The sequence below is a fragment of the Xiphias gladius genome, chromosome 3, assembly GCF_016859285.1.
Source record: "Xiphias gladius isolate SHS-SW01 ecotype Sanya breed wild chromosome 3, ASM1685928v1, whole genome shotgun sequence".
Lineage (NCBI taxonomy): Eukaryota > Metazoa > Chordata > Actinopteri > Istiophoriformes > Xiphiidae > Xiphias > Xiphias gladius.
This window is the reverse complement of record NC_053402.1, coordinates 16,942,855-16,967,926: the sequence shown is the minus strand read 5'-3', so window position 1 is coordinate 16,967,926 and position 25,072 is coordinate 16,942,855. Positions and strand designations below refer to the sequence as shown.

At 41.6% G+C, this 25,072-nt stretch overlaps 4 protein-coding genes and 1 pseudogene across 8 annotated transcripts in view; 4 read left to right on the top strand and 1 right to left on the bottom strand.

Annotated features, from left to right (window-relative positions):
- The window catches only part of notch3 (notch receptor 3), a 30,804-nt gene extending 24,237 nt beyond the window's left edge, over positions 1-6,567 (top strand). For all 3 annotated transcript variants that reach the window (XM_040158477.1, XM_040158496.1, XM_040158487.1), the window contains exons 25-33: positions 75-401; positions 493-641; positions 730-955; positions 1,090-1,180; positions 1,315-1,483; positions 1,623-1,927; positions 2,045-2,192; positions 2,300-2,397; positions 2,496-6,567. In XM_040158477.1, coding sequence (XP_040014411.1) covers positions 75-401; positions 493-641; positions 730-955; positions 1,090-1,180; positions 1,315-1,483; positions 1,623-1,927; positions 2,045-2,192; positions 2,300-2,397; positions 2,496-3,989 — 3,007 coding nt within the window. In that variant the 3' untranslated portion in view covers positions 3,990-6,567. The remainder of the gene's footprint in view (positions 1-74; positions 402-492; positions 642-729; positions 956-1,089; positions 1,181-1,314; positions 1,484-1,622; positions 1,928-2,044; positions 2,193-2,299; positions 2,398-2,495) is intronic.
- Positions 4,500-8,840, top strand: LOC120784064 (annotated as a pseudogene).
- A 75-nt stretch (positions 8,841-8,915) lies between these two features.
- LOC120807122 (retinol dehydrogenase 8) lies at positions 8,916-12,609 on the bottom strand. 2 transcript variants are annotated; one of them, XM_040158842.1, is made up of 7 exons: positions 12,438-12,609; positions 10,972-11,129; positions 10,708-10,869; positions 10,431-10,610; positions 10,230-10,323; positions 9,894-10,077; positions 8,916-9,766 (listed from the first exon to the last, which is right to left on the bottom strand). In XM_040158842.1, exons 2-7 carry the CDS (start codon positions 11,066-11,068, stop codon positions 9,557-9,559), a joined length of 927 nt encoding a protein of 308 aa, XP_040014776.1. In that variant the 5' UTR covers positions 11,069-11,129; positions 12,438-12,609; the 3' UTR covers positions 8,916-9,556. The 2 variants fall into 2 exon arrangements, with proteins under 2 accessions (XP_040014776.1, XP_040014767.1); XM_040158833.1 differs by having other exon boundaries at positions 8,917-9,766; positions 10,972-11,105.
- A 4,439-nt stretch (positions 12,610-17,048) lies between these two features.
- soul5 (heme-binding protein soul5) lies at positions 17,049-19,109 on the top strand. The gene is made up of 7 exons (XM_040158885.1): positions 17,049-17,077; positions 17,240-17,299; positions 17,521-17,602; positions 17,698-17,818; positions 18,405-18,541; positions 18,687-18,850; positions 19,013-19,109. The coding sequence occupies exons 1-7, from the start codon at positions 17,049-17,051 to the stop codon at positions 19,107-19,109; spliced, it is 690 nt and encodes a 229-aa protein (XP_040014819.1).
- A 2,008-nt stretch (positions 19,110-21,117) lies between these two features.
- nr5a5 (nuclear receptor subfamily 5, group A, member 5) lies at positions 21,118-25,041 on the top strand. Of its 2 annotated transcripts, none has more exons than XM_040158712.1 (7): positions 21,118-21,346; positions 22,113-22,228; positions 22,419-22,560; positions 22,876-23,633; positions 23,829-23,948; positions 24,078-24,225; positions 24,394-25,041. In XM_040158712.1, exons 1-7 carry the CDS (start codon positions 21,247-21,249, stop codon positions 24,639-24,641), a joined length of 1,632 nt encoding a protein of 543 aa, XP_040014646.1. In that variant the 5' UTR covers positions 21,118-21,246; the 3' UTR covers positions 24,642-25,041. The 2 variants fall into 2 exon arrangements, with proteins under 2 accessions (XP_040014646.1, XP_040014638.1); XM_040158704.1 differs by having other exon boundaries at positions 23,805-23,948.
- The last annotated feature ends 31 nt before the right edge of the window (positions 25,042-25,072 follow it).

The following is a 25,072-nucleotide window of genomic DNA, read 5'->3' as shown; positions in this document are numbered from 1 at the left end:
GATTACCCATAGTTTTCTTTTCTGTACTGATTTGTAAACACTTAAGCTGATCCCTGTGCTTATGTTGTCTCCAGTCCAATATATGAAACATACTGTATCGACCACTATGCTGATGGACGGTGTGACCAGGGCTGCAACACAGAGGAGTGTGGCTGGGATGGCTTGGACTGTGCAGGGAAGGTTCCAGAATCACTTGCTGACGGCGTCCTGGTTTTGGTAGTCCTACTGCCTCCAGAGGAGCTTCTCCGCACCAGCACAGCTTTTCTGCAGAAGTTAAGTGCTATCCTACACACTACACTGCGCTTCCGGGTGGACCAAAATGGAGAGGCCATGATCCACCCTTACACCCGCCGAGCAGCACGCCTCAAGAGGGAACTGCAGCCTCAGCAGGAGGTCATCGGGTCAGTCAGGCATACAGTAAATATAAAACCTGAAGTCTTTCCGGTATTTTGTACATTACACTAAACACCTGCCTCTCTGGTATTACTGCAGCTCCATAGTGTACCTGGAAATAGACAACCGTCTGTGCTCTAAGGACTCTGAGGACTGTTTCCCTACAGCTGAGAGTGCTGCAGAATACCTTGGAGCCCTGTCAGTCGTAGAAATGCTCCGCTTCCCTTATCCCATCAAAGAAGCCCGTGGTGAGTAGGGATACTTAAGAACACAAAAAAGGACTAGTAAGACTAATGAGGCACAAATATGTAATCCCTACATCTCTTCTCACTACAGGTGAAAGGATAATAACTGAGAAAAATATACCTCAATGGGGCAAGCTGATGCTGGTGGGGATAGCTTCTCTTTTCCTTTTAGTCATCCTTGTGATAGGCATGTTGATTGCTCGTAGAAAGAGAGAGCACAGCACCCTTTGGTTCCCTGAGGGCTTCTTCCTAAAAAAGGAGCCCAGCAGCAACAAGAACCGCAGGGAACCTGTTGGCCAGGATGCTCTGGGAATGAAGTAAGTTATCTGTGTCCATATTGTTGGAACTGAATTGCTTTAGCAATACACTTTGGACTAATTTTAGGACTTTGTTTTGAAATGAAGTGTGTTTCCTTGGGCCATCATTGTTTAACATATTCATCTGTAAACAGACACATGCCAAAAACTGTGGAGGAATCTCTCCTTGGCGATCACAGTGACCAGTGGATGGACTCAGACTGCCCAGAGGCAAAAAGGCTCAAGGTCAGTTACACAGCTTCTTCACATTCATAAATTGTCCTAAACAACTGACATACACACAAGCAAAAGAATGTATATGTAAACTTTAGCATGTCAGCCTGCATTTAAAGTAAGTAATGACATTGGGTTTTCTTCAGGTTGAGGAGCCGAGTATGCTCTCAGACAGTGAAGATGCAGTGGACAGCAGACAGTGGACACAGCATCACCTTGCTGCCGCAGATATTCGTGTGCCTCCCACCATGGCCCTCACCCCACCTCAAGGAGAGTTTGAAAGCGACTGCATGGACGTTAATGTCAGAGGCCCAGGTTGGTAGTGAAAAACCTTTTTCAGATCAGAACTGTGATTTGCACATTTACATTTTTTTATACTTTCTTTTTACGATCTGTTACGTTGAGCACTTCAATAGACGTAAACTCACCAATGCCTGTTTTCATCTCCTACCAGATGGTTTTACTCCTCTGATGCTGGCATCATTCTGTGGAGGCGGCTTAGAGCCTGAGGTAGCGGAGGAGGAGGAGAATGAGGAGTGTTCAGCCAACATCATCTCTGATCTAATATACCAGGGCGCGTCCCTTGCTGCCCAAACAGACCGAACGGGTGAGACAGCGCTCCACCTGGCTGCCCGTTACGCCCGTGCTGATGCTGCTAAGAGGCTGCTAGATGCCGGGGCAGATGCCAATGCTCAGGACAACACAGGACGTACCCCACTACATGCTGCAGTGGCTGCAGATGCACAGGGTGTCTTCCAGGTAAACAAACACAGACACGTTTAGTGGCTAATTTAGGGGTGGAAATGCCTCTAACTTATTCTAGCTCCTGTTTTATATAAATTGAAAAGTTCAACCCAATCTTAACCATCCTCCTAGATTCTGATCCGAAACCGGGCTACAGATCTTGACTCCCGGATGTATGATGGCTCCACTGCACTGATCCTGGCTGCAAGGCTGGCAGTAGAGGGCATGGTAGAGGAACTGATCACTTGTCATGCTGATGTCAATGCAGTTGATGAATTGGGTAAGTGAATTCACTCAAGTGAATGTCCTGACGCAGATTTTCCTATTTGTTGATGATAATTACTGAAACCATAGATTTGTAATCTCATTGTTTGTTGTTTCTTCTAGGTAAATCTGCTTTACACTGGGCTGCTGCCGTTAATAACGTGGATGCCACTGTTGCCCTGTTAAAGAATGGTGCAAACAAAGATATGCAAGATCTCAAGGTATGACATCTACCTATACTGTAACCATACTTTCAGTATTGGCCTAACTAGAGATAGAGTTGTATCTAACGCAGCCGCCCGTCTGTTTTTCTTTTCAGGAGGAGACCCCTCTGTTCCTTGCAGCCCGTGAGGGCAGCTGTGAGGCTGTGAAGGTGCTGCTGGCTCACTTTGCAAACAGAGAGATCACAGACCATATGGACAGGTTGCCAAGGGACATTGCTCAGGAGCGTATGCACCACGACATTGTTCAGCTTCTTGATGAGTACAATACAGTAAGAAGTCCCCAGGGCCATGGAGGGGCTGGACACCATCTCACTGGGGGACATACACTGTCTCCTCTCATGTGCCCTCCCAGTGCCTTCCTGCCTAGTCTGAAGAACACCCCACAGGGAAAAAAGAATCGTCGTCCTGGGGCCAAGGGTTCCAGCCTGGGAGGCCAACATGCTGCCAGTCTGAAGGAGTCAGTCAAGGCCCGCAGTAAAAAGCTGACCTTGGACATGCAGAGTGCCTTACTGGAGAGCTCAGTTACCCTGTCCCCGGTTGACTCACTGGACTCACCCCACGGGGGAGCTAACAATGCTGGCTACATCACCAACCCCACTTCCCCCGTGGCCATGCAGTCACCAGGGCTCTTCCACTCCTCCATGTCTGTTCCAAACACCCCAATGGTACATAGTGGCATGTTGGAGGGAGGTGGCCCTTTTGCTGTGTCTCTAGCACAGCTCAATGACCTGGGAGCTGGAGGAATGTCCTTGCAGGGACGTGTCTCGATGGCTTCTGATGTCAACCATGGCTATGTGCTGAGTTCAGGCCAGATGGGGCTTAACATGGGCATGGTCAGTCCTGTCAGTGTGCCCTTTGACTGGCACAACCGGATGCCCCCCTCCTCCCAGTGTGGTCAGCAGGTGGTGAATCTTGTGCAGAGTAGCCAGGCAGGCATGCACCCCCAGAGCCCAGCCATGCAGCAGCAGAACATGCTGATGCACCAACAGCAGATCTTCCGTAATCCTATGCTGCAGCCCACACCTGTTACCTCCACACCCACTATCAGCCCAGTCAAGCTGCCCTCCATCGCTGAGCAGCAACAGCAGCAGCAGCAGCAGCAGCTCATCAACCACACCATCACAAACCAGCAGAGCATGGCCCGCATGGGCACCGCCACCCCACCAACACCCCAGACCTCACAACCTCCACCATCCTTCTTCCAGCAGCAGCAGATGCCTCAGCAACCTTCTCAGCCACAGCCTCCTGCTCAGCCTCCGCAGGCAGCCACACCAGCAGCTCAGCCCGCTCAGCCTCTGCCCTCCCAGCCTAGTAGCAGTACTGCAGGAACGGAGGATTACCCAACCCCTCCCTCCCAGCACAGCTACTCATCCGCACTAGATGCCACGCCCAAGCATTACCTCCATTTGCCCAGTGAGCACCCGTATCTGACCCCCTCCCCAGAGTCTCCCGAGCCCTGGTCCAGCCCCTCTCCTCACTGTGTCTCCGATTGGTCAGATTCCACACCCAGCCCAGCCGTTGCTGGCCCTGCCCAGACCCAAATTACTCAAATCCCAGAGGCTAATGGCAAGATGCAGGTGTTTGCGTGAAGATTCCATGGCCTCTGCTTGGAAAAGGGACCTGGGGTAAAAGAATTTGTGGACTGGCTCCTGGGCCTGTCTGTGTTTATATGTGTCAGCCTGTTTCCAAGATTTTCATTGGATTTGGATTGACTATGTTTATCACGAGGACCGTCTGCTAGTGATTTTTGCAGAGAAAAAAAGTAAAGGGAAATGTGTGTTGTCTGAAAAAAACAGCAGACAATTTAATGAAGTAATTCTGTCACAGATGGACTTGTTTTTTATTATAAAAAAAAAAGTATATGAAGAAAACCAAGTCTTTCATTTCAAAGACTTAGGGATGCTCTCCTGATAACTAACAAACATTTAAAAAGTAGATAAGAGAAAAAAGAAAATTTTGAAGGGAATTCATTTATTTTTATTTATTGTTTTTATCTCTCTGAACTGCTTTTTTCTTTACATAAACATAACATCACATAATGTGCCACCCCCTCTTATTTTATACAGACCGATTACATTTCTATTTAGCCAGTGTGGCAGATGATGGTAAAGGAATTTAATTCATTATTCAGACCAGTTGACTTACAGACAGAGGATTTTCACCTCTTGACTGATATTTATTCAGGCCAACAACAGCTGGTAAGGAGGATAAACTGGTTCTAGCAAATATATATTGAGATTTGCTCAGCAGTAGTGGTATGTTCAGATTTGATTGAATTTCGGTAATTGATTACTTTCCATATGAGTATTATGAATAAGAATGTAGATGAGTGTCTCTGAAGCACTTCAAGTGTAAAGGTTCGTAGGGCAAGTGAGGGTAAAATACAACATTTAACTACAATGGATATTTATAATGTATGGGTAGCGTTTAATCCATGGAAATTTTACGTATGACCTTTCAACATAAATGCTCAGAGTAAAATTTTAGTTTTAATGCTCCCATTTCAGCTGTAGCTTCTCACTGACTTTACAGGACTCTTACCTCCAGTTCTGCTGCCGGCCCTGACACCTGCAGTAATGAAGCTTGTTCTCATTCACTTAAAGAAACTGTTTCAAACAAAGAATTGTTTGCCCTAAAAATCAGCCTCTCACTGCCCTTTTTAGTTTATGTATTCATTTTTTGTTTGTTGCAATTGTTTTATACTCTGTATATTTGTGGAAACCATGGATACCTTTTTTAAACATCACTTTGGATGTACTAAGCTATGCTTATCAGCTGCTATTTTATATCACTCTTCCCTGCAAACATTCCTGCATTTTGTCTCTTATTGAGTCTGGACACCGTGCCTTTCAGCAGCATCCAACAGAGAATGGAACCAGATAACAGACAGGTGGAAGTTTAATTTGTTGAGGTATTGTCACGTCCTTCACTGGACTAAATGGAACCATTCCTGGACTATCTTTGGCAGTTGAGTTCTCGTTGACACTCTCGCTTCGTCCCCGGTGGTGTCTGTGGTGAAGTGGTCAGTGTGAGGGTGTGGCTGCTGGGCTGTGACTGCTTGTGCCCTGTCACTCCCCAGGGAGGTGTTTTATGGCATGCAGCGGGACAGTTCCCCTGCATCTACAGTAGCTTCCAGTCCAGGGGCTGTGGAGTTGCATCTTAAGATGATTGTTAGAAGAGACTGAAGTTAAAAACACTACTATGTAGTGCTGCACCCTTTCACTTTTTACAAAATTCTGAGATGACACTCCCAGTCATCCAACTAACACCTTGTGTAATGTCTGACCAACTCTTTATCCTGACATTGCCTGAGTGTGTAGGATAGAAGTCATCCTCTCCTTACACACTATGGACATTTGAGCATAAAGTCAATTGGTAATAGTAGAAATTTGAGAAAGTAACCTTTGCATTTTCATCTTGCGACATCATGAACAAAAAGTACTACGCCACCACTCTTAGCTAATGCTTTTGTGGTGACCTAACACAGCCCCTTGTCGTGTCGTGTCTGAGTTTATCATTTATCCATTGTTTTATCCATTCACTATAGACCCAGCCACTCCTCTGTCACGCCTGGGAAACATGTTGTTGTTCACAGTCCAGTTCAATTTTTACTTACAAGGAAAACTGTTTGTTTGTTTTTTATTTTTATATATATCTGGTCTTTTTGATTTCCCTACCAGGTCGCACTAAGTGTTTTGTACATTTCAACCTCCCAACTTCTGTTTGTAAATATGTTTGATCTGGGTAGATCTTTGCTTGAGAAGTCTTATGTTTCTAAAAATGATTGTTATGTACTAAAAAGGACAAAAATAAAATGTACTTCATTTAGCATTATTTGAAGCTGAGGCTGTGACTGATGTTTTATTGGGCTTGTGTTATTAGAACAGTCATAGATATTTTCTATCATAATTAATTTCAATACTTGTTTAAAAAGTAGTTCAAAATCATTGTACATAAAACTTTTCCACAGTTTTTCTTTCTACAGTCAAAGTTGTAAAATAAGTTACTTATAATAAAAACTGTAGGGAACTACATTTTTGTGTCCTCGTGTTCAGTGATTGTTTCATATTTTAAAGAAGGATGTTCAGTAATTCAGGTCCCCATAATCATAGCTCTCAGATGTAGCTAAGATGATTTAGTTTTATAGTCTGAAATGTTACTTGTTCAGCCCAATACAATAACCCTAGCACTACAATACATGTTATCTTGGTGATTCTTAGGTTTAATAATTAATTTTTGGATTTTTGATCTCAGACTTTTTGTTAATATTATATTGGACAGCATTATATTCTAAGTTGCCTATTTTTTTAGCAATGAAATTCCAGCTACAGCCTAAAACATTACCAGAACAGCGAGACACCTCTTTGATCTGTCTAGATCAACATAATGTAGATTATAACGTACATTTTGAGCTTCACAATGTTAGTATTAGTTGCAGGCAAAATATTAGATTAGATTGAATATGTAGGTGATCCGGATATTGTGCCCATGTCCATCAAATGTACTTCTATACTATAAGTTCAAAATGGAGATAGAGGGGGAGGGTTAAAAATAACCTACTCCTTATTCTAGTACATACCCATCTTTCTCAATATGTACAGACTGTGATCTCTCATCTTATTTTTAGCTGTGACCAGTAGCTGGTAATAGTCAAAGACTAAGACTCCTGTCTATTTACTTGGGAGTTTAGCTTGCTCTGTAGATTTGCCATACGGGAGATTAAACCCAGACTCAATTACAGTGCCAAACTGCTAGGAGATACCGCTAAAAAGATTACCATAAAATTACTACATTAGAGCAATAACGGTGAGTTTGGTGTGACTGATGTAATTTACTGTATTTTTTATTAAAAATACTATCAGAGCAAAAATACTGCTGGTGCTCCAAACAGGTCTTGTGCTTTGATTACAGGGTTTTATTGTTTTACTCCTGATTCCAGTGGCAGTCTGCTCCCCAGTGTTTCATCCAGTCGACCGCAGTGACTTGTACGACAGGGATTTTGGTCAGAGCAGGTGTAAAGCACCGACCCAGGAGGACCAGTCTCCCCCGTCAGGGGTCTACTGTGATATAGGCTGTGAGGATGAATGTGGGTTGGTAAATGGACAGTATGAATTTTTTTTTTTTTTTTAATTTATCATTTAGGTATTGTTCATCAAATATTTTCATTGAGCTAACAACTTCAGTTTATTTAGACTTCATTTCCACTGCAGGATATCTCATTGCACCTGATCAAAAATGTTCTGTAATTGAATCTCAGTGCCCAATCGAAAATGGAGAAAAAATTGCTTGTTTTTTTTGCAAAAACATTTAATGTGAAATTAGCCAAGTTAGCCAACACATGCAGCCAACTGAGCAACCAAGTAGCATTAGAAGTGAAGAAAACATAGTAAATATTGAACCTGTGGGTTTGGCTACAAGACATTTGGTTTATTATGCATAAACTGAGTGATATTTTGCTTAAACTGAGAGGATATTTTATATTTTTGTGGCTAAAATCACTCAATTAATTTCAGCAGTTTGATAGATTACTATGATTTGAACTATATGCACTCACGGTGAATTTAAATTTTTGATGACTAGGGGGAGGGTATTTCTTTAAAGCGGGCTGTTTGGAAGACCAGTTTAACAAAGCACAGCTAGTGAAAGATTATATTGGAGCACTGCCAGTAACTACAGATTCCAGTCCAGGTCCTCCAGAGAAGAAAGGACGACCCCGTTAACTTTCACACTGGATGGGACCAGTACAGAACTGGATTTGGACAAGCATCGGGAGAATACTGGTTGGGTGAGAGTTGAGATTTGGGATTTAGATTTTGTTATTTCTTGAACCAACTAGTCTGAAGTATGTTGTACTAACATTGTGTTTTTGTGTACACAACTTTTCTCCAAAGTGCTTTGTTCCATCGCTGTATAAATGTTGTCTCCCGCAGGTCTGGAGAACATTCATCTCCTAATTCTAAGGAAGAGCTATGATCTGAGGATAGAAATGGAACACTTTGAAGGGGCAAAGGCCTGCGTCCATTTTTTTTTTTTTTCCTTCTCCTTGGGTCCAGAGCAGGAGGGCTACAAACTTAGTTTTAGTGGCTTCAAAGATGGAGGAGCTCGTGAGTCTAATTGATTGTGAAAGGGTAGGTTCAGTGCCCGTGTCATTAAAAGCACATGTGTTTTTCAGGGGACCAAGGCTCAGTACCTCATAGCCATTACAACATCACTAAGACCTTCATTCAAATGTCTTTTTCTTTCCTATTTTCCAGGAAATTCACCAAGTGAACGTGATGGTCAGAAGTTTTCTACATTTGACAAAGACCAGGACACTCATTCCACTAACTGTGCTAAGACCTACCTGGGAAGATGGTGGTATGATTGTCACAATGTTAATGCCAATGGTCTTTACCTATGGAGCAGCTCAACCTAATGACATTGGAATCAACTGGGTATGAAGATTTTTGAAAGCCATTGCAGTAAAGGCCCAAACAGTAATGTTAATAATTAAATAATAACCCTATTATTTTTAAATATGGCTCATTTATTTTGTTTCATAATGCATTACTTATTTATTTCTTTGTGTGTTTGCCAGTCTGTCTGCCGAATGGATAGATCATATGCAGTATGATACTATTATTCCTTACTTAAATTGTTTTGTAAAAACATCAGACTACAATAATCTTCTTTGTCAAAATCGTTACAGCAAAATGAGACATATCAATTTTGTATTGGTTAAATTGCTGTGCTCTTATTTTCCTTAAAATTAACCGTCAAACATATAATCTTCTTAGCTTAGGAAAAAAGAAAAGTTAAGTGCTTATATTTCAAATTTCTGTTACTATACAGTATTTACTGTAAAAATCTGTAGAAAGTTTAAATTGTTTACAATATTGCACAACAAGAAAGAAACTCCTAAGAGGCTAGGTGCATGCATACAGTAAAGAACATGAAGAATTAATATTTTTGTAGCTACTGTTTCACACAGATCACGGGCAGCCAACGTCCGACGGCCCCGATTCATGTTCATTGCTCCTCAGAAGGAAACTTCTGTCACCTTACGTCAGGACATTATAATTAACAGTGACAGTGACAACAAGCTGTGTATACGCCAGTCAATCACTGTGTCCTTAGGAATAACATTTATAGTCTGTGCGACTCGACAGTCACATCTTTATTTCTTCCCTACCCTCCTCTGCAACATGCGCAGCACCCCAAGAGTAGCATTTAATACTCTGTCATGTTTAAAGATCAACTTGTAAAAGGTGTCCAGAGGCAGCTGACCGGTCGGATCTGCATGCTTCAGTGCAGTCATGGGCATGTACAGGCGGTTGGTCTGGTGGCGCAGAGGCGGCTCCCTGGCTGTGATCACGTTAACTGTTTGCTGAGTGATGAAAATAAAAATATTTCAACACTGGAGGGGACTTCCTCATTGTGCATTTTCACCGACAAAGCTGGTTATTTTTGGTGCCCTTTTAAACTCAAACAGAAACACAAGTGTCATCACTTGCCTCAGCCACTTCCTCTGGTGTCTGGCCTAACGAGGCAAAGACCTTTTTTGAGTATGGCAGGTAAACGTCACGGAAGATTCTGGCAGTCTCCTCGTCTGTCCCTGATAGATCCATCTTCTCAGCGTCTTCGTACGCTTTCCTTTCAAACTCTGTCACCACAGGGCCAGGTTCCACTAGAGTCATCCTTGTGACAGAGACAGAAAAAAGACACACATGTAGGACTGATGCTCCATTGCGGTCAACAAGTTGTAAAAAACCCTATCGTTGCGGGCTTACTAACTCAAGTTTTACATGTAGGGTGGCTGCATTAATGTATTTTTCAGGACATGTAAATACTTGATGTTAAACTTCATTGCTTGTACTGCCAGACTTTCACAAAATCCTTCCACGGCAAATTTGGAGGCAGAGTAGACATCATTGAACAGAAGCCCTGTGTAGAAATAAAAAGAGACCCGTTAGCAACCTCTTAACTCCTTTTTTTTAATTGTTAGCGTCTTCTGTAATTTCACTGACACACAAAAAAAAAAAAAAACACACCCTGAATTCCCATCACGCTGCTCATCACCACAATATGGCCGCTCTGCCGTCGCTTCATGTCAGGCAGCACCTCTTTCACCAGCCGTGCCAGTCCAAAGAAGTTTGTGTCAAAGAGCTCCCTCATGGCAGCAATACTCTGGCATTCGAGCGGCCCAATCATGCCAACCCCTGCGTTATTCACTATAACAGCAGAATATCCTGCGTTATTATACTGTATGCATGTGGAGAGAGCTTAAATTCACTTATAGAGTGTCTCTGAAAATGACAGGGAACTGACCAAGAATGTCCACCCTTCTATCCGGCAGGCTGTTGACACACTCTCTGATGGAGGCTTCACAACAGGCATCTAACTGTTTGATTTCCAGGGTACTGTTTAAGGAATCACCTGCCGCTTTTTCCAAGGGCCCCCGCTTCCCAAGATCCCTCATTGTGGCAACCACTGCCTCACATAAACAATGAATACACTGGGTGTCAGCAGTTGTGGCTGTCACTATCATCTACTGTATGTCATTTATTTGGTTGAGGAGAGTGAACGGCCGACCTTTAAACCGTCTAAACTCATCTTTAGCCAGCCGTGCAGCAACAGCCAAGCCGATGCCCGAGGAGCACCCGGTCACCAGCACCCTCCTGGTCCCCATGGCTCTTTGACCTCTGACCTCAGGGCTCAGGAGGATCCTAAATGTTCAGTCAAAAAAAATGCTGTGAACAGGGAAATGTAATTAAAGGAATATTCCTCTCACAATATCATGTCATGGTTCTCACCATTCCGTACAATAAAGGCGTTGCTTTGCGATGAAGTGTTGTAATTCACTTTCTGGTGCACCCTTTTTTCCTAAATGCGCCGTGTGTACATGTAGTTCAGTTACTGATTTATTACTTTGCCCTGAATGCCATTTAAAATCCACGGAGAAAGTGCATGGAAAATTGATCTGAGATAGTGATTAAATAAGCACCAGTCACAACAAGAGTCCAAGCTTCGCCAGGCAATAAAAACAAAAATTGCAATGCATGCCCAAAATGCATCAAGTCTTGCAGCTGCATCGGATTGTGGTCTAATGACATTACTGTAAGTGGAGAGACTGGTGTCACTGCTTTTCTCTTATTTCTTTATCATATTCATTTCCCCCAGTATGATCGCTGAATCCTGGTGCGAACTAGTACGTTCTCTGTGAACCATTTGTTCCTCTTTGAGCTGACGGCAGACCCAAATGTTTGAGATTGGTGTTTTACAACATATTTCCATGGCACTTCCACTGCAAACGTCACAAAGTCAGTGTTGATGTCACACTTGGCCATTTCCTACACATAAATAGGAAAAACCGTACCACTACTCACTACAGCGGTCTCACATATCTACTACAACAGTTAATAACTGTTTTTGGCTGTGAGAGAATTCTAGTTTGAGTTTATCCTCTACACAACTGAGGCGAGTTTGGTACTCGTGCAAAGATTATATTGACTCTGATCTGATTTATGTATCCTGGAATGTTTGGCTGCCTACAACAGCAACTCCAGTGCTTTGTCCATAGAGGCCTTTCTTTTCCTTGTAACATGTATAATCCCAGTGAGTGTGAATGTGAATTGATACATTTGTGAGATACACAACCTGATAATAATATGATAACAATTTTTCGGAAAACCAGACCCGCCCTAATCAGTGTGTGATGGAATGAATGTTTGGGAAAATGTTCATTAGTAATTAAAATCAAAGATGAGGCATTCGGCTGCTTCTAAGAATCAAATCTTCATGACCATTGTTTGCTTCCACAGAGTTGGAGCCAAGTTTAACCACTTAGACCACTGGGGAATCATTTACACGGCATCGGATTTTATAATTAACTACACATGTGGTGGAGTTAAATTTAGTGGGGGTTAAACATTCCCTACGCACGAAGAGGTCAGTACGGGCCGTGAGTACAGCAGACAGTGCAAATCCCCACAGAACGAGTCAAGTCCAGACTTAGAGGCCCGTAGGTCCGCTCGTAGGTGGTGCCGTGGTCTACCAACCTGTCGAGCGAGCAGCGCGTCCTCCGCAGCGGCAGATACGGGGGAAAACAGATACGGTACAAAGGCCCGCTGGCCGATCAACTGACGTCTCCGCAGCTTTCTCCGCAGAGAGGAGGGACGCGGCCGAGCCACACCGGGGCATGCGGCTACATGAGCCCAGCGATTACCTAAATGGGTCACATATGCCGACTCGGTCGTGTGGGAGTTGTAGTTCTTTTAAGTCACATCACGCAGTCAAGGCTGTACGCCGTAGTACGGGAGCGCTCACCTCACCGCGTTATGTTTTGGTACCCCAGCATGTCAGTAGATGCCTCGGTCTCAGAACAGGACAACGATTAGAGAAGGAAAACATATTATTTTTATTATCATTATTATTATTTTAATTATTATTATTACAAAGAATATGTCCTTTAAAAATCAGTTTTTAATAAATTCTAAAATCTAGGCATTTTTAACTTAATATTTAAACTTGAACTTGGCTCACATCTGGCCGTCAACAATTCACAACTAGGGCTATTTTAGAGTCCACAAATAGCCAAACCTAAATGTCTTTACACCTGGAGAAAGCACCGACGTTTTGGGATAAATTAGCCGGTGCAGGGGTTCACACTGTTTGGTAACAAAGTGTAGGCCTCTGTTGTTAAATTGATATTAGATTTAAACCTAAGTGACTGTGAATAACCCTGCACATCTAAACAATAATAAGGACCAGAATAAATACAGGAATTATGATCACTGAGCATAAACAATATCATGTCAACATGATTCTTCACCAGCAGACTGGTCTGAAAACTGCTATTAAAATATGGTTCTACTAATATAATTATTACCAAAAAAATGTTACTGCTGTTATTTCTCATAATCACACTAATAATGAATTGATAGTAATAATACTGATATTTATAACGATTAACGGATAACGTGTTGCAGACCCTCACTGTGAAGACTGGAGGGAACACTAATTATATTCCAAATACACTCGGGTCAACCGTTAGTTCAAAAGCATCGGGGCTCACAGATACACGGATAAGACAATGACAAGAGACTGCGGTGTTCCTAATATTCTGTAAGTCTGTAGATGGAGGTGGGGGAAGAAAAAACATTCACAAAGCCAGAATGTTGGACCAAGTACATTATTAATACAGATACTATTAACATTATTACTAAATTTTTTTTTAAAATACTTTTATTGATACCTCTTAATCGGCATAAATATATGTGCCATCATACATTTTTTCTGACGATGTCAATTCTGTCGTTTAATTCTGAAAGTACAGAAAGTATTTCCGGTAGAGCACTGACATGTCGCAGTTCCTCGTTTTGACCACGGGAGGGCAGTAAACACTCACCGTCTAAATAGTGCACAGATTATTGGTAAACCTTTAAGATGGAAGCGGTGTTCCCCATTACGTGTTTTTATATGAAGGTTGCAAGAAAAAAAAATTCAGAAGGTTTAGCTATTTATTGGACTGCATCAATTCCCTCTTTGATGTATGACATCGAGAACACAGATACTGTATACTAGCATGGCTATTGCAAGTGTACAGTCTGCTACCTATCCTGCAGTGGGGGGGACTTGTATACTCACGAGAAGACTGCCGTTAAAACATGGATTTATTAAAAGAATTGTTACCGGCAAATATGCTATTGTTGTTATTTTTGACAATGACGCTAATAATGAGTTGATATCAGCAACGATTACACCAGTATGACGATGTGTGGCACAAATTTTAGTTAGTGTTGCAGTTCCTCGCTGTGACCACTGGAGGGCAGTGAACGCTCAGGTCAAATGTCAGTTCCACCTAACGTCATGACCTCAAGACACATACGATACCATAGTGGTATTTCCGGGTTTTTTGTTTTTTTTTAATAAATGAATAAATTATCCAAACAAACAAACAAACAAAAACAACTACAAGAAGTTGCCGCTGTTTTGAAATAACTACGGTTACAGGCTGAAATACAGTTTGCATAGGGCCGGGGATTTAGCACGCCGGCTGATCCGGGATGCTTAAACTAGCTTAGCTCAAACGCTATAGACAAGGGGAAACTGCCAAGTTACACCAAAAATAAATAAATAAATTAATAAATAAGTAAAAAGTAAATACAAACTTCCAGCAGCAACATGCTTTTTGACCTCAGGTTTGTGGCCCCATTCACTTGAAGCAGTTAATTTGTTCATCGTTAGGATTAATTATTATTGCCGACAGAACCGATAACAGAACAAGGCTGATATTATTCAGCTGATTCTGCAAGCACCAGCAGCTGTCTAACCTGCCGACACCCAAGTTGGACGTTGTTGTTCGCATGTGCTGTGGCCATGTGTCTGTCCTCTAGAGTCGGACTGAGGCCTAAGGGATGGTTTCATATATCCTTCTGAGTAGTGTCTTTCTTTTTGTTTTCACCAATAAAAAGATGAAAATCTTTTAACTCACAGCTGCTGTTTTACTCAGGTTAAATGACCCCTATTCAGTGTTCATTTACAAAACAGTGATAATTAAATCGTTTATGGATCTTTAACAGTTTTTTTTTTTTTAAACCAAGGTGCAACAGTATGTGCTTATAGTAGAATTTCAAACACAATAACTATCTGCAGAAAATACTACCTCTTAGATGTTTCCTTTGGCTATTTGACAACATTTGTACTAACTTTAGGTACATGGGAAAGTTGAGGTTTGTTTTAAATATAATTAGTTCACATTATTCAATACTGTCCAAAACTTTGTATGAAATGTTGACATGTAAAGCAAGTTATCTTGAAATGTGTCTACCCTATATCTGTCCTCATGAAGTTTAGCTCTTTCTTCAGTGAGTTATTCACTGGGCAGGAGGTCTGCAGGTCCTACAATGTCAAATATTAGACCTTGAGGCATGATTCATATCACTCTGAATTTTAATTTAAGAATTTCATCTTATTTAAGTTTAACGGAGTAAAAAGACTCCCCCCACTTGTTCATACACACCACTTAAAACAATCATCAGTGTCAAAATTACTTTTTAAGCAGCAAAGCACAAATATTTAAGGTAAACCTCCAAAGTTAATGATCTCGACAAAGGACATTTTATCTGGTCTGGAGACAGATCAAAATTTGTATTTTGTTATTTTTGTTAGTTGTTGATATGTTCATTGTGTTTTGTTTTTAGTTTCCTTGTTTAAAGTGTTTTAGGTGTCTTCTTCAGTTATGGTGATCATTAAAATCAAAAGTATACAGAAGATTGTAATTTAAAAGATGCATTTACTATGACCTCAAACAAAATCGATTGTGACACATTTGAGTAACCAGTTTTATAATAACTGAAATTGTTGGAAGTGTTTTCCATGTAACCTGATTGCACAGCAAAGCTCTCTCATCTATGGTACATATGGGTGTGATTGGGCCTTTTGTCTCATGTTTGAATGCACTTTTTTGAAATGGGAACAAACCCCTGGAGTTTGGTGTTTAGCAGGTAAAAAAAAAACAGGGTATCATATGGACTGTGCCAACAATAGGTACAATGTAAGTAATTCCCCTGTGACACGAACGCTACCACATTTAATCCATCACTTCTGTCTGGGCGACTTGTAAGCCTCTGTATGACGGTGTACACCAGAGACAGGGTGGTTATTTAGGACACTCTGTACAACGCTGTGGTAAATAATATTGCATGGGAACTTCACTCACGTTCCAAGAGTAATAACATAAGCCATCAACTCACATGACGTTATGTCACAGGGTCTGCCACCTGATGTGCCTGTCCTGTTAAATACCTTCTTTTTTGATTGGGTTTTTTTGGTTTGTTTTTTGTTTTTTTTAATGTAAATCCTACTTTGCATGGGTGACAGACTGTTACGGTGTGCAACATGTCATATGGATATCAGAGTCAACAAACAGGTCATTCTTTATTGTTTACTAAACTAAACAGTTTTTCCCAAATGGGGGTTTTCAAAAAGAAATGGCATAAGAACATTATAGTCTACATAAAAATGAAAAGAATAGCTTCCAGTATTTAGGAAAGTACAATAAAGATAGATGACATTTTGTTAATAAAATCATTGTGCTTCACATTTTCCCATAATGACTTCAGAGATGCATTTTTAAGCATGAATAGAGAACCTGCAGTACACTGCATCCTGCCAGATTAGGTCACTATCCAGCCACCCGTATGCACACAAGTATAAAGTTAAAATGACTTTGGTACTTCTACCTGACTTTTTTTTGACGTTGGTAAAAGTCAGATATCAGCACGTCTCTCGCTGTCTCGTTGGTTCACACAGGTAATATTTGTTGTAGTACTGTTGTACTGGCTGGTGTTAAACATACACAGGTATCCCTGAAACTGTGTTGGCACCCTGGCACAGAGTAGTCCAAGCTAGAACATAGCAGATACACAACTGGTTATAGGGGTTGCAAAGCATGTAAATGACATACATATAATGACATGTAGTCAAACTTGTTTCTCTGTTTGTTTCATAATTCTTCCCAGTTTCTTTTGTTTCTGCTTCGGCTTCCCATTGGGCCCGACAGTCCATAGTGTGCTTTGTGTTATGGGTTCAGGGAGTGGCCAGTTTTTCATATCCAGAGTTGGAATAAATAGTTGCTTTGGACCAGTCTGCAAAGATCCAGTTTTCGAATGCACGGATCACAACACTCTGTCACAATGTAAGTACAGTTTTATTTTCCAGATTGTCTTAGATAGAGATCAATAAATAGACATTTCTGGTTGTAAATGTTGTGTGAGAACTGTCTACTTTTCACTAGATGGACAAAAATGGCTTGTTAAGTGTTAGTGCTGAATGAAAACACTACGTGTGCATGTCCCAGGATTTATCTTTCAGGGCTTGTTGGCTTTCTGCTGGTGCTTACAGCTGAGGCCAGAGTTGGGTAAGAAACCTTAATTTAATCCCCGTGCTATCAGATTGTTGCATTTGACCAAAATTACAGAGTAAAAAAAGTTGTTTTTGAACTGGATCAATGAGGAATTGAAGATATTAATCACATTTTTACCCAGAAAGTGGCACAGGTGATTACTACTATCACCTAATATATGTCCTAATGTCTGCATCGGTGCCCCAGTTTAAATAGCTTCCTCCCTAATTTCACAGAAACTCCTCTCAGTTACATTTCTGTTCTGAGACAAAACAGTGCCTTCTGTTTGATCCGATTTGTAGAACTGACGAATATGAGGTAAGTGTCTCTGAGCAAGGCAGAAACCTTTTCACATTTCCGGTGCAAGAATCCTTTAAAAAGCCCACTCCACAGCATTTGCTCGTGTCCCTCAGGTCCGTCACTATGACTCTGTGAAATGGGTTTCAACTGACGAGACATCCTTCTTCATGGAGTTTGTTGCGATGAAAGCATTCAGACGACTATATGAATACATTACTGGTACCAACGACCATGGTATGTGTGTGTAATTGCGTGCATCTGCTCATTTATTTATGTTTTATTTAATACTCTTTTGAAACAGGTAGTCTCATTGAAATCAAGATCTCTATTTCAAGAGAGACCTGTGCACAAGAATAAACATATAAATTATAAGCACGGACAAAAACGGAAAATGCAACAACACACAGTTTGCATTCAAAACAAAGTGGTTTCACGTTAAAGAAAACAATTACAAGTAGCATTCAAAATGCTTGAGTATAATGTCTAGAATCTTCAAAAAGAAACAAGAGTTTACTAGCAAGACTTCTTCTAACTCTTTGTAGGGAAAGTAGTATTTAAAACCATTTTGTTCCAGCCTCTGTTTTGAAAATGTGGTGTAGCTAAAATTGAAATGTGCTTTGACATGACGTTATAATTACTGTATTTAGTTGTGATCAGAGAACAGAGATAATTTGGTGGTATTATAGGACAGACAAGTCAGAACAACTACACATATTTTCTTATGTTTTCTTGTGCTTTTTGTGTGCATTTTGATGTTTGTTTTTTGCATTTCCATTTCCTGAAATTTCTAACGATCAGTTTTCGTAATGTCTACCTTTAGGAAAGGAAATTGAAATGACAGCTCCCGTTGTTGTGAAAATGCCTGACAAGAAATTTTGGGAAATGGGTGTCTACACAGTGAGTTTCATGCTGCCAGCTGAATATCAGAAACGTCCCCCCAATCCTACTGATAATAAGGTAAGCTTTTCTAGCACAAAAAAATGTCAGGAAAAAAAAATCACATTAACCTTCATTTAGTCCTCATTACCTTTATCGTGTTTGACTTTATTCTGTGAAGTCCACCATCAGCTCTGGCGGATAATGAAACTTCACTGACTTGCAGGTGTACATCCACGACATGCCAGAAATGAAAGTGTATGTACGGAGCTACGGTGGATGGATGATGAGCACGTCTGACCAAAGGACAGCAAGCAGTCTGTCTAATGCCCTTGACTTAGTTGATGCAAAATACAAAAAAGGCTTCCACTATGCAGCTGCATATAACAGGTAAACAAATCACCATCATTTTCTCAGTGATAATCGGAAAGAAAAACACTGAGGAAAGCCCGGAAAACTTGAGTATTTGGTTATTATTTTATATTCTGCAATAAATTATTGTGTGTGTGTGTGTGTGTGTGTGTGTGTGTGTGTGTGTGTGTGTTCTTGCAGTCCAATGACGATCTTTAATAGGCACAACGAGGTATGGTTTGTTGCTGACGATGATCCGGCGTGTTCCAGCAGTGAGGAATCGAACTTTGCTCCTTAACTCCTGAATATCGTGATCCCTGTGCAATGACAGCCTAAATGGAGAAAAGTTGTAGCTGGACCTTTGCTTCATTATTGCTTCCACTCATGATGTAGCATATAAATAACCTTCCAGTGACAGCCCAGATTTTGAAAATGTATGTGAATTGAATGCACCATATATTACTTGTGCTGATGGTTTTACACTAGCTTGTATAATTGTTTTTTTTTTAAATATTCAATAAAGTAACCTTTTTGCAGTGATATCTTGTGGTGCTTCTTGGTTGAGTCACCTCTTTAGACCAATTCTAAATGTGCCTAAGGCTGCTGCTTAGTAACAGATAAGGCCTGCAAAAGAAAATCTGGTCTCCTCCAGTTTAAAACAGTGCTATTCTACAGTACCACCAGATGGCACTACTAAGTTTAACGAGACCATTACTTCCAGGATTACACATTTATGCGCATATTGCCCAGCACTTCAGGTTTTTAACATGTAACGTGCATTAGGGACTGCTGAATCTTTTTAATTTCATGAAGGTTTACCTTCTGAAAGCGCGAGAGTCGTGTAGCGGGTCAGAAGCTAAAGCGACTGGTGAAAATAGTAGGGGGACTATTTTATTGGTGAATGTCATAATCAATTTACAAGCTAATGTGCTGGTGACATAACCATCCACCCTTGAACTGCCCACCCTATCGCTTTGACATCACTGAGCTTCATCAAAGCTGCCTGTGCCATTTCGGGCAGTTGAATGGCACCTTATCACCTGAAGCCCTGGGAATGAGGAACAAAAGGACACACTTAATATTGTATCACACTGACTAAAGCAAAGTTTTCAGATTTTATTGTCCTTTCCTTGAATGACTTTTTATGGTGGATTAACTGCACCTCAAAGGACTCCATGCATAAATTCAATGGTGGAAAGGGACTAAGAACATTTACTGAAGTATTTTAATTGAGCACACCTTTGAGATATTTGACTGCTACCTAATACTAATACTCCACTACATTTTAACAGCTATAGTTACAAGTTTATTTGCACGTGAACATTTTACACAAAAATACATGATCAGCTTATAAAATACAATACACTGCCGAAGATTAAACCAGTGGCTCACGTGTTTTTGCCTGTGACCCCTCACTGAAAAGAAGTATGCAGTTGGGGCCCCTCATCTCACATCTCAGATCTCAGGTCAGTTGTTAGCAGTTACACTAAAGAGCGATTTCCCCTTTAAATATTTCAGATGGTTTCATTTCCATTATTGATCAAGGTCCAAAGAGGTCAATTTATCTAATATAAATGGCCACACATTTGTGGAGCTGGACCTCCACAAATGTGGACCTTATTGGACCTTATTTTGTCTTATGTTCTTCTCGCAATGCCTCTGATATACTTTGTGAGCCTTTAGAGGGGTCCAACCCCTGGGTTGGTAGTAGATTAAACTTGCTCAACCTTTGCCAGCTACAACAGTTAAATGCTGCTTACACATTGATGCATCAGTATTAACAAACTCATCATATCCTATATTTTTTTGCTGCATGACTATTTTAACTTTATACTTTAAGTACATTTTGCTAATGATACTAATGTCATTTTATTTAAGCGGGATTTGGAATGAAGGATTTTTTTTGCGTGTAATGGAGTATCTTTAGACTGTTCTACTAGTACTTCTACTTAAGTATAGCATCTCTGTACTTCTTCCACCACTGCATAAGTTGCAGAGCCACAATACTTAATGATAATGCAGGAACTAAAATGAAATTTGAAGGGCTGTAGTTTTGACAGTGATTAACTGCACTTTTCAGTGGACTCTTATCTTATCAGCTGAGCTCCAGGATGGCCCGACGATACTGAAGTGACTTCACCACAGTAAGAATCCAGCAGGTGGCTATTTGACTGATTCCCATGGATGGGCCGGTTGGTTGGCTGGCTTGCTGACTGACTGACTGGGTAGGAGTGCCAGTCAGGAGAGGTTTTATGACGCCCACTATAGATCGAAGTCCACTTGTGGGCCTCGAACAACCATCAGTCCACTGGGGATGTTAGGACTGCCTGTTGGCCTTTCTCTGGCTTGCCTGGGGTGTCTGCCTGGTCTCCCGTTCTCTGCGACAATGAAGATCAGGCTGGACTAGCTGTGGAGTTCATATCCCACCCACCAGAATGGACCTACCTGGTTATCACCCACAGCTGCCCCAGCCTCTTGTCCACCAGCCGGGAAAGTATCCGGACAATCTTTTAAATTTGGAGGGATCATCAACATGTGAGTGCTAGATGGAAGTGCGCTATGGGTAGATAGTGCCATTTTAGGTAGGCATCGGAAGATAGTGTTTGAACGTGTACAGTGTTGTAAAGGTATCAATATTTTAAATGCTTTGTTTTGAAAGTTTGAGTATAACGGTGTCTGGAATGTTTATCATGTAGTGACACATAAAAGACATTTACCGAATCACCTCCACATAAAAATCCAGAAGAATAAGAAAAGAATTAAAGTGGTTTACCGTTGAGCTACCGTTCATTTAGGAGACTGGTTCCTGTCATAACCACTGATATCTGGGAATTATGTAAGGGTCATATCTGTGATTGTAGTCAAGGAAATCAAACAGAGTGATAAGGTACTGTCTGCAACAGAGCGGTGGTCTAGTACTGTTTTTTATTCTCTAAATAGCTGAGCAATAAACATCATTTGATGATGCACTTCCATTTCAGTGCATATTAGTCCAGTTTCTTCAACCAGTTGGCCATTTACAAAACATTCACTCCAATCTGAGAGTATGTGTTAGTTATCAATCTTCTTCGTGGCTGACTTGAAATATTACCTGCACTAGTGCAAAACTGGAGTATGGTGTTGCATTATTTTATTTTTTTATCACTGCCAAATATAGTCATTACAACAATACAACACTGGCAAGTCCGCTAAAAACCAGCACTTGTTATCTCAGCTTGTGCCACAGTGGCCACCGTGAGTAGCAGAAGTTTGTGTCATACTATATATTTGATCTAATGATAAGTGTGGTGTCATTCTTCAGCTCAGGAGTTAAAGACAGAGCGAGAAGGCAGACCAGAGTCAGAGGCGAGCTGTCCCATCTGTGGAGACAAAGTGTCAGGATACCACTATGGACTGCTCACTTGTGAAAGTTGCAAGGTAAGAGACAGGGTTTGGATAGTCCATGAAAAAGTCTTTTTTCTCTAACAGCACCAAAAGGCTCATTGGTGGTGATATATTATTTCTGTAACTATAATGATACATATTTTATATTGGCACCCAAGATTGTCTTGTAGTATCCAGACAACGACACACCAGCCTTACAATCTCTCTCTCTTTCTCCCTGCAGGGCTTCTTTAAACGCTCAGTGCAGAATAACAAGCACTACACCTGTGCAGAACAACAGAGGTGTCCCATGAACCTTTCCCAGAGGAAACGTTGTCCCGCCTGCCGCTTCCAGAAGTGTTTGGCGGTCGGCATGAGAAGAGAAGGTATAGACCCCCACACAGAAGTATACACTAATACGCTCATGCACTGGGACACGTATTCTGCTCCATTGCGACATGCCTTGTGTTCCACTGACCTGCATGGTCTTTTCTCCCAAATGACTTATCTAAGAAGTCATAAACCAGTGCAAGTACTGCCTGTAATGACCCAGATTATACATGATGACTTTGTACGGTGGAGCTAATGAGCTCTCAAAGCGGACTGGACATATTTTCAGCTTTTATGAACTAAATGATCCCTGGCAATGTCTGAAATCTTGTTGTAAAACCTTGATCATTTGTTTCATGTCTTGTCAACAGCTGTAAGAGCAAATCGTATGAGAGGTGGCAGGAATAAATTTGGCCCTCTGTATCGACGGGACAGGCAGATGAAACAGCAAAGGGTGTATCACCAGGCAAACACTGCTCCCTACAGGATTAAGATGGAAACTACACAAACATGCTGGCCCACGGCTCCAAATGACCTTCACCTAATGAGCAGTCACACAAGTGCTTCATTGTCCTCTGATGCTTTTCATCAATCCCACATGTATCCCTCTAGCATGGGGCAGTCAGGAGCGTCCATACATCTGGACTGCACAATGAGCGCAGACAGGGTGCTCACTCCATCACCCTTGCCCTGTCCTGGACTATACCACTGCACATTCCCCGGATTTGTCCAGGAGAAAGGAGAAATGGCTTTTAGCTGCAGCTCAGCTCCCGCAAACTATCCAGCGCACCCAACCCCAAACAATTCATTCACACCAAGAAGCACACCAGCATCATCCCCCTGCTCAACACCAAGCTCAACCACCCCTCTCTCCCAAGCTCTCATCCAAATCCCAGACACTCCCCCACCAGCCACTCTTACAACGAACTTCCTAAGCCAACTCCTGGAGGGTGAGCAGGATGAGGGTCAGTTGTGTGCCAAGGTCCTGGCCAGCCTACAGCGAGAACAGGCCAACCGAGGCAAACATGACTGCCTAAATACATTCAGCATCATGTGCAAAATGGCTGACCAGACTCTGTTTGGGATTGTGGAGTGGGCCAGGAGCACTGCACTCTTCAAGGAGCTCAAGGTGATGAATCATGAAGTCATGGGATTTAGTGTTACATAAAACCTTTTCACAGTAGTAGAAATCTCTAATTAGCTAAGTAATGTGAGCAGACATGTAGCATTTACTCTTTGCTATGTGTTGGGTGCTTACTGGAGCTGAATGGTTGTACCCTTTTATTTGCAACTACATCAGATCAACTTCTTACACATCCCACAGGTGGAAGACCAGATGGTTCTACTGCAGAGCTGTTGGAGTGAGTTGCTGGTCCTGGACCACCTCTGTAGACAGGTGACCTACGGCAAAGAAGGCTGCATATATCTGGTCACAGGGCAACAGGTAAGGTTTAATACTTTCTGTGCAAGAGACTGAATTCTTTTCATAATAAAAATGTCTTTGGATTGTAGTTATGTGTTTGATTGGATTGCACACACACATAATCATTACCTTCCTCTCATTCTGATGCAGATTGAGGTGTCGACCATCATCTCTCAGGCAGGAGTGACACTAAGTAGCCTGGTATCAAGGACCCAAGACCTGGTGTCCAAACTGAAGGCGCTCCAGTTAGACAGACATGAGTTTGTTTGTCTCAAATACTTGGTGCTATTCAACCCCGGTGAGCTACATATTAGATATAGCTTTTTGATCAACTTTATGACCTTTTAGTTGGACATTTTTATTTCATGATGCTTTCATGCATGCAGCTTCCGTTAGCATTGAATGTGTATTCATATGTGTATTATGTGTTGACGATGACTGTGCATGCATCTTCTTTCTGCTCTAGACGTGAAGTCTGTGCAGAGCCGCAGGCAGGTGGAGCAGACTCAAGAGAGGGTGAACAGGGCCCTGATGGAGCATACCCAGCATAGTAATCAAGGACAATCAGACAAGTTCGGCCAGCTGCTGCTGCGGCTGCCCGAGGTACGCAGCATTAGCTTGCAGGTTGAGGAGTATTTGTACCAGCGCCATCTTCTGGGAGATTTGCCCTGCAACTCTCTACTCACTGAGATGCTTCACACCAAGCACAACTGAGAACCCACAGCTGTAAATTTTGCACCTCCTGTTCTGCCTTTCAGATCCAACTGTCCATTTTTACTTTTGATGATTGTTGCAAACAGTAAACTGGCATGCTCTCTTTAACAGCCTTGATGGCTTCGGTCACAGTAGTCATGTCATCCAGGATCAGCATTCAGGGGGAAGATTAACCTAAATCGTGCCATGCTTTGCCCAAGTCCCCGTTATCAACAGTATTACCGCAGTCACAAAGCCTAGTAAATGTTTTTTGGTTTTTTTTGGTCAGTATTGTTGTGAGGTTTCAGATCCAAGCACTACCATGATGTTTTTAGTGAGCCAGAGGAGCTTAACTGTTCAAAGAAGAAAGAAAAAAAATGCATCACTGAATAAAGAAGTTTGGTTTTGCATATGCATGTGTGTTTTAAAATGCTAATAACATAATGCTAATG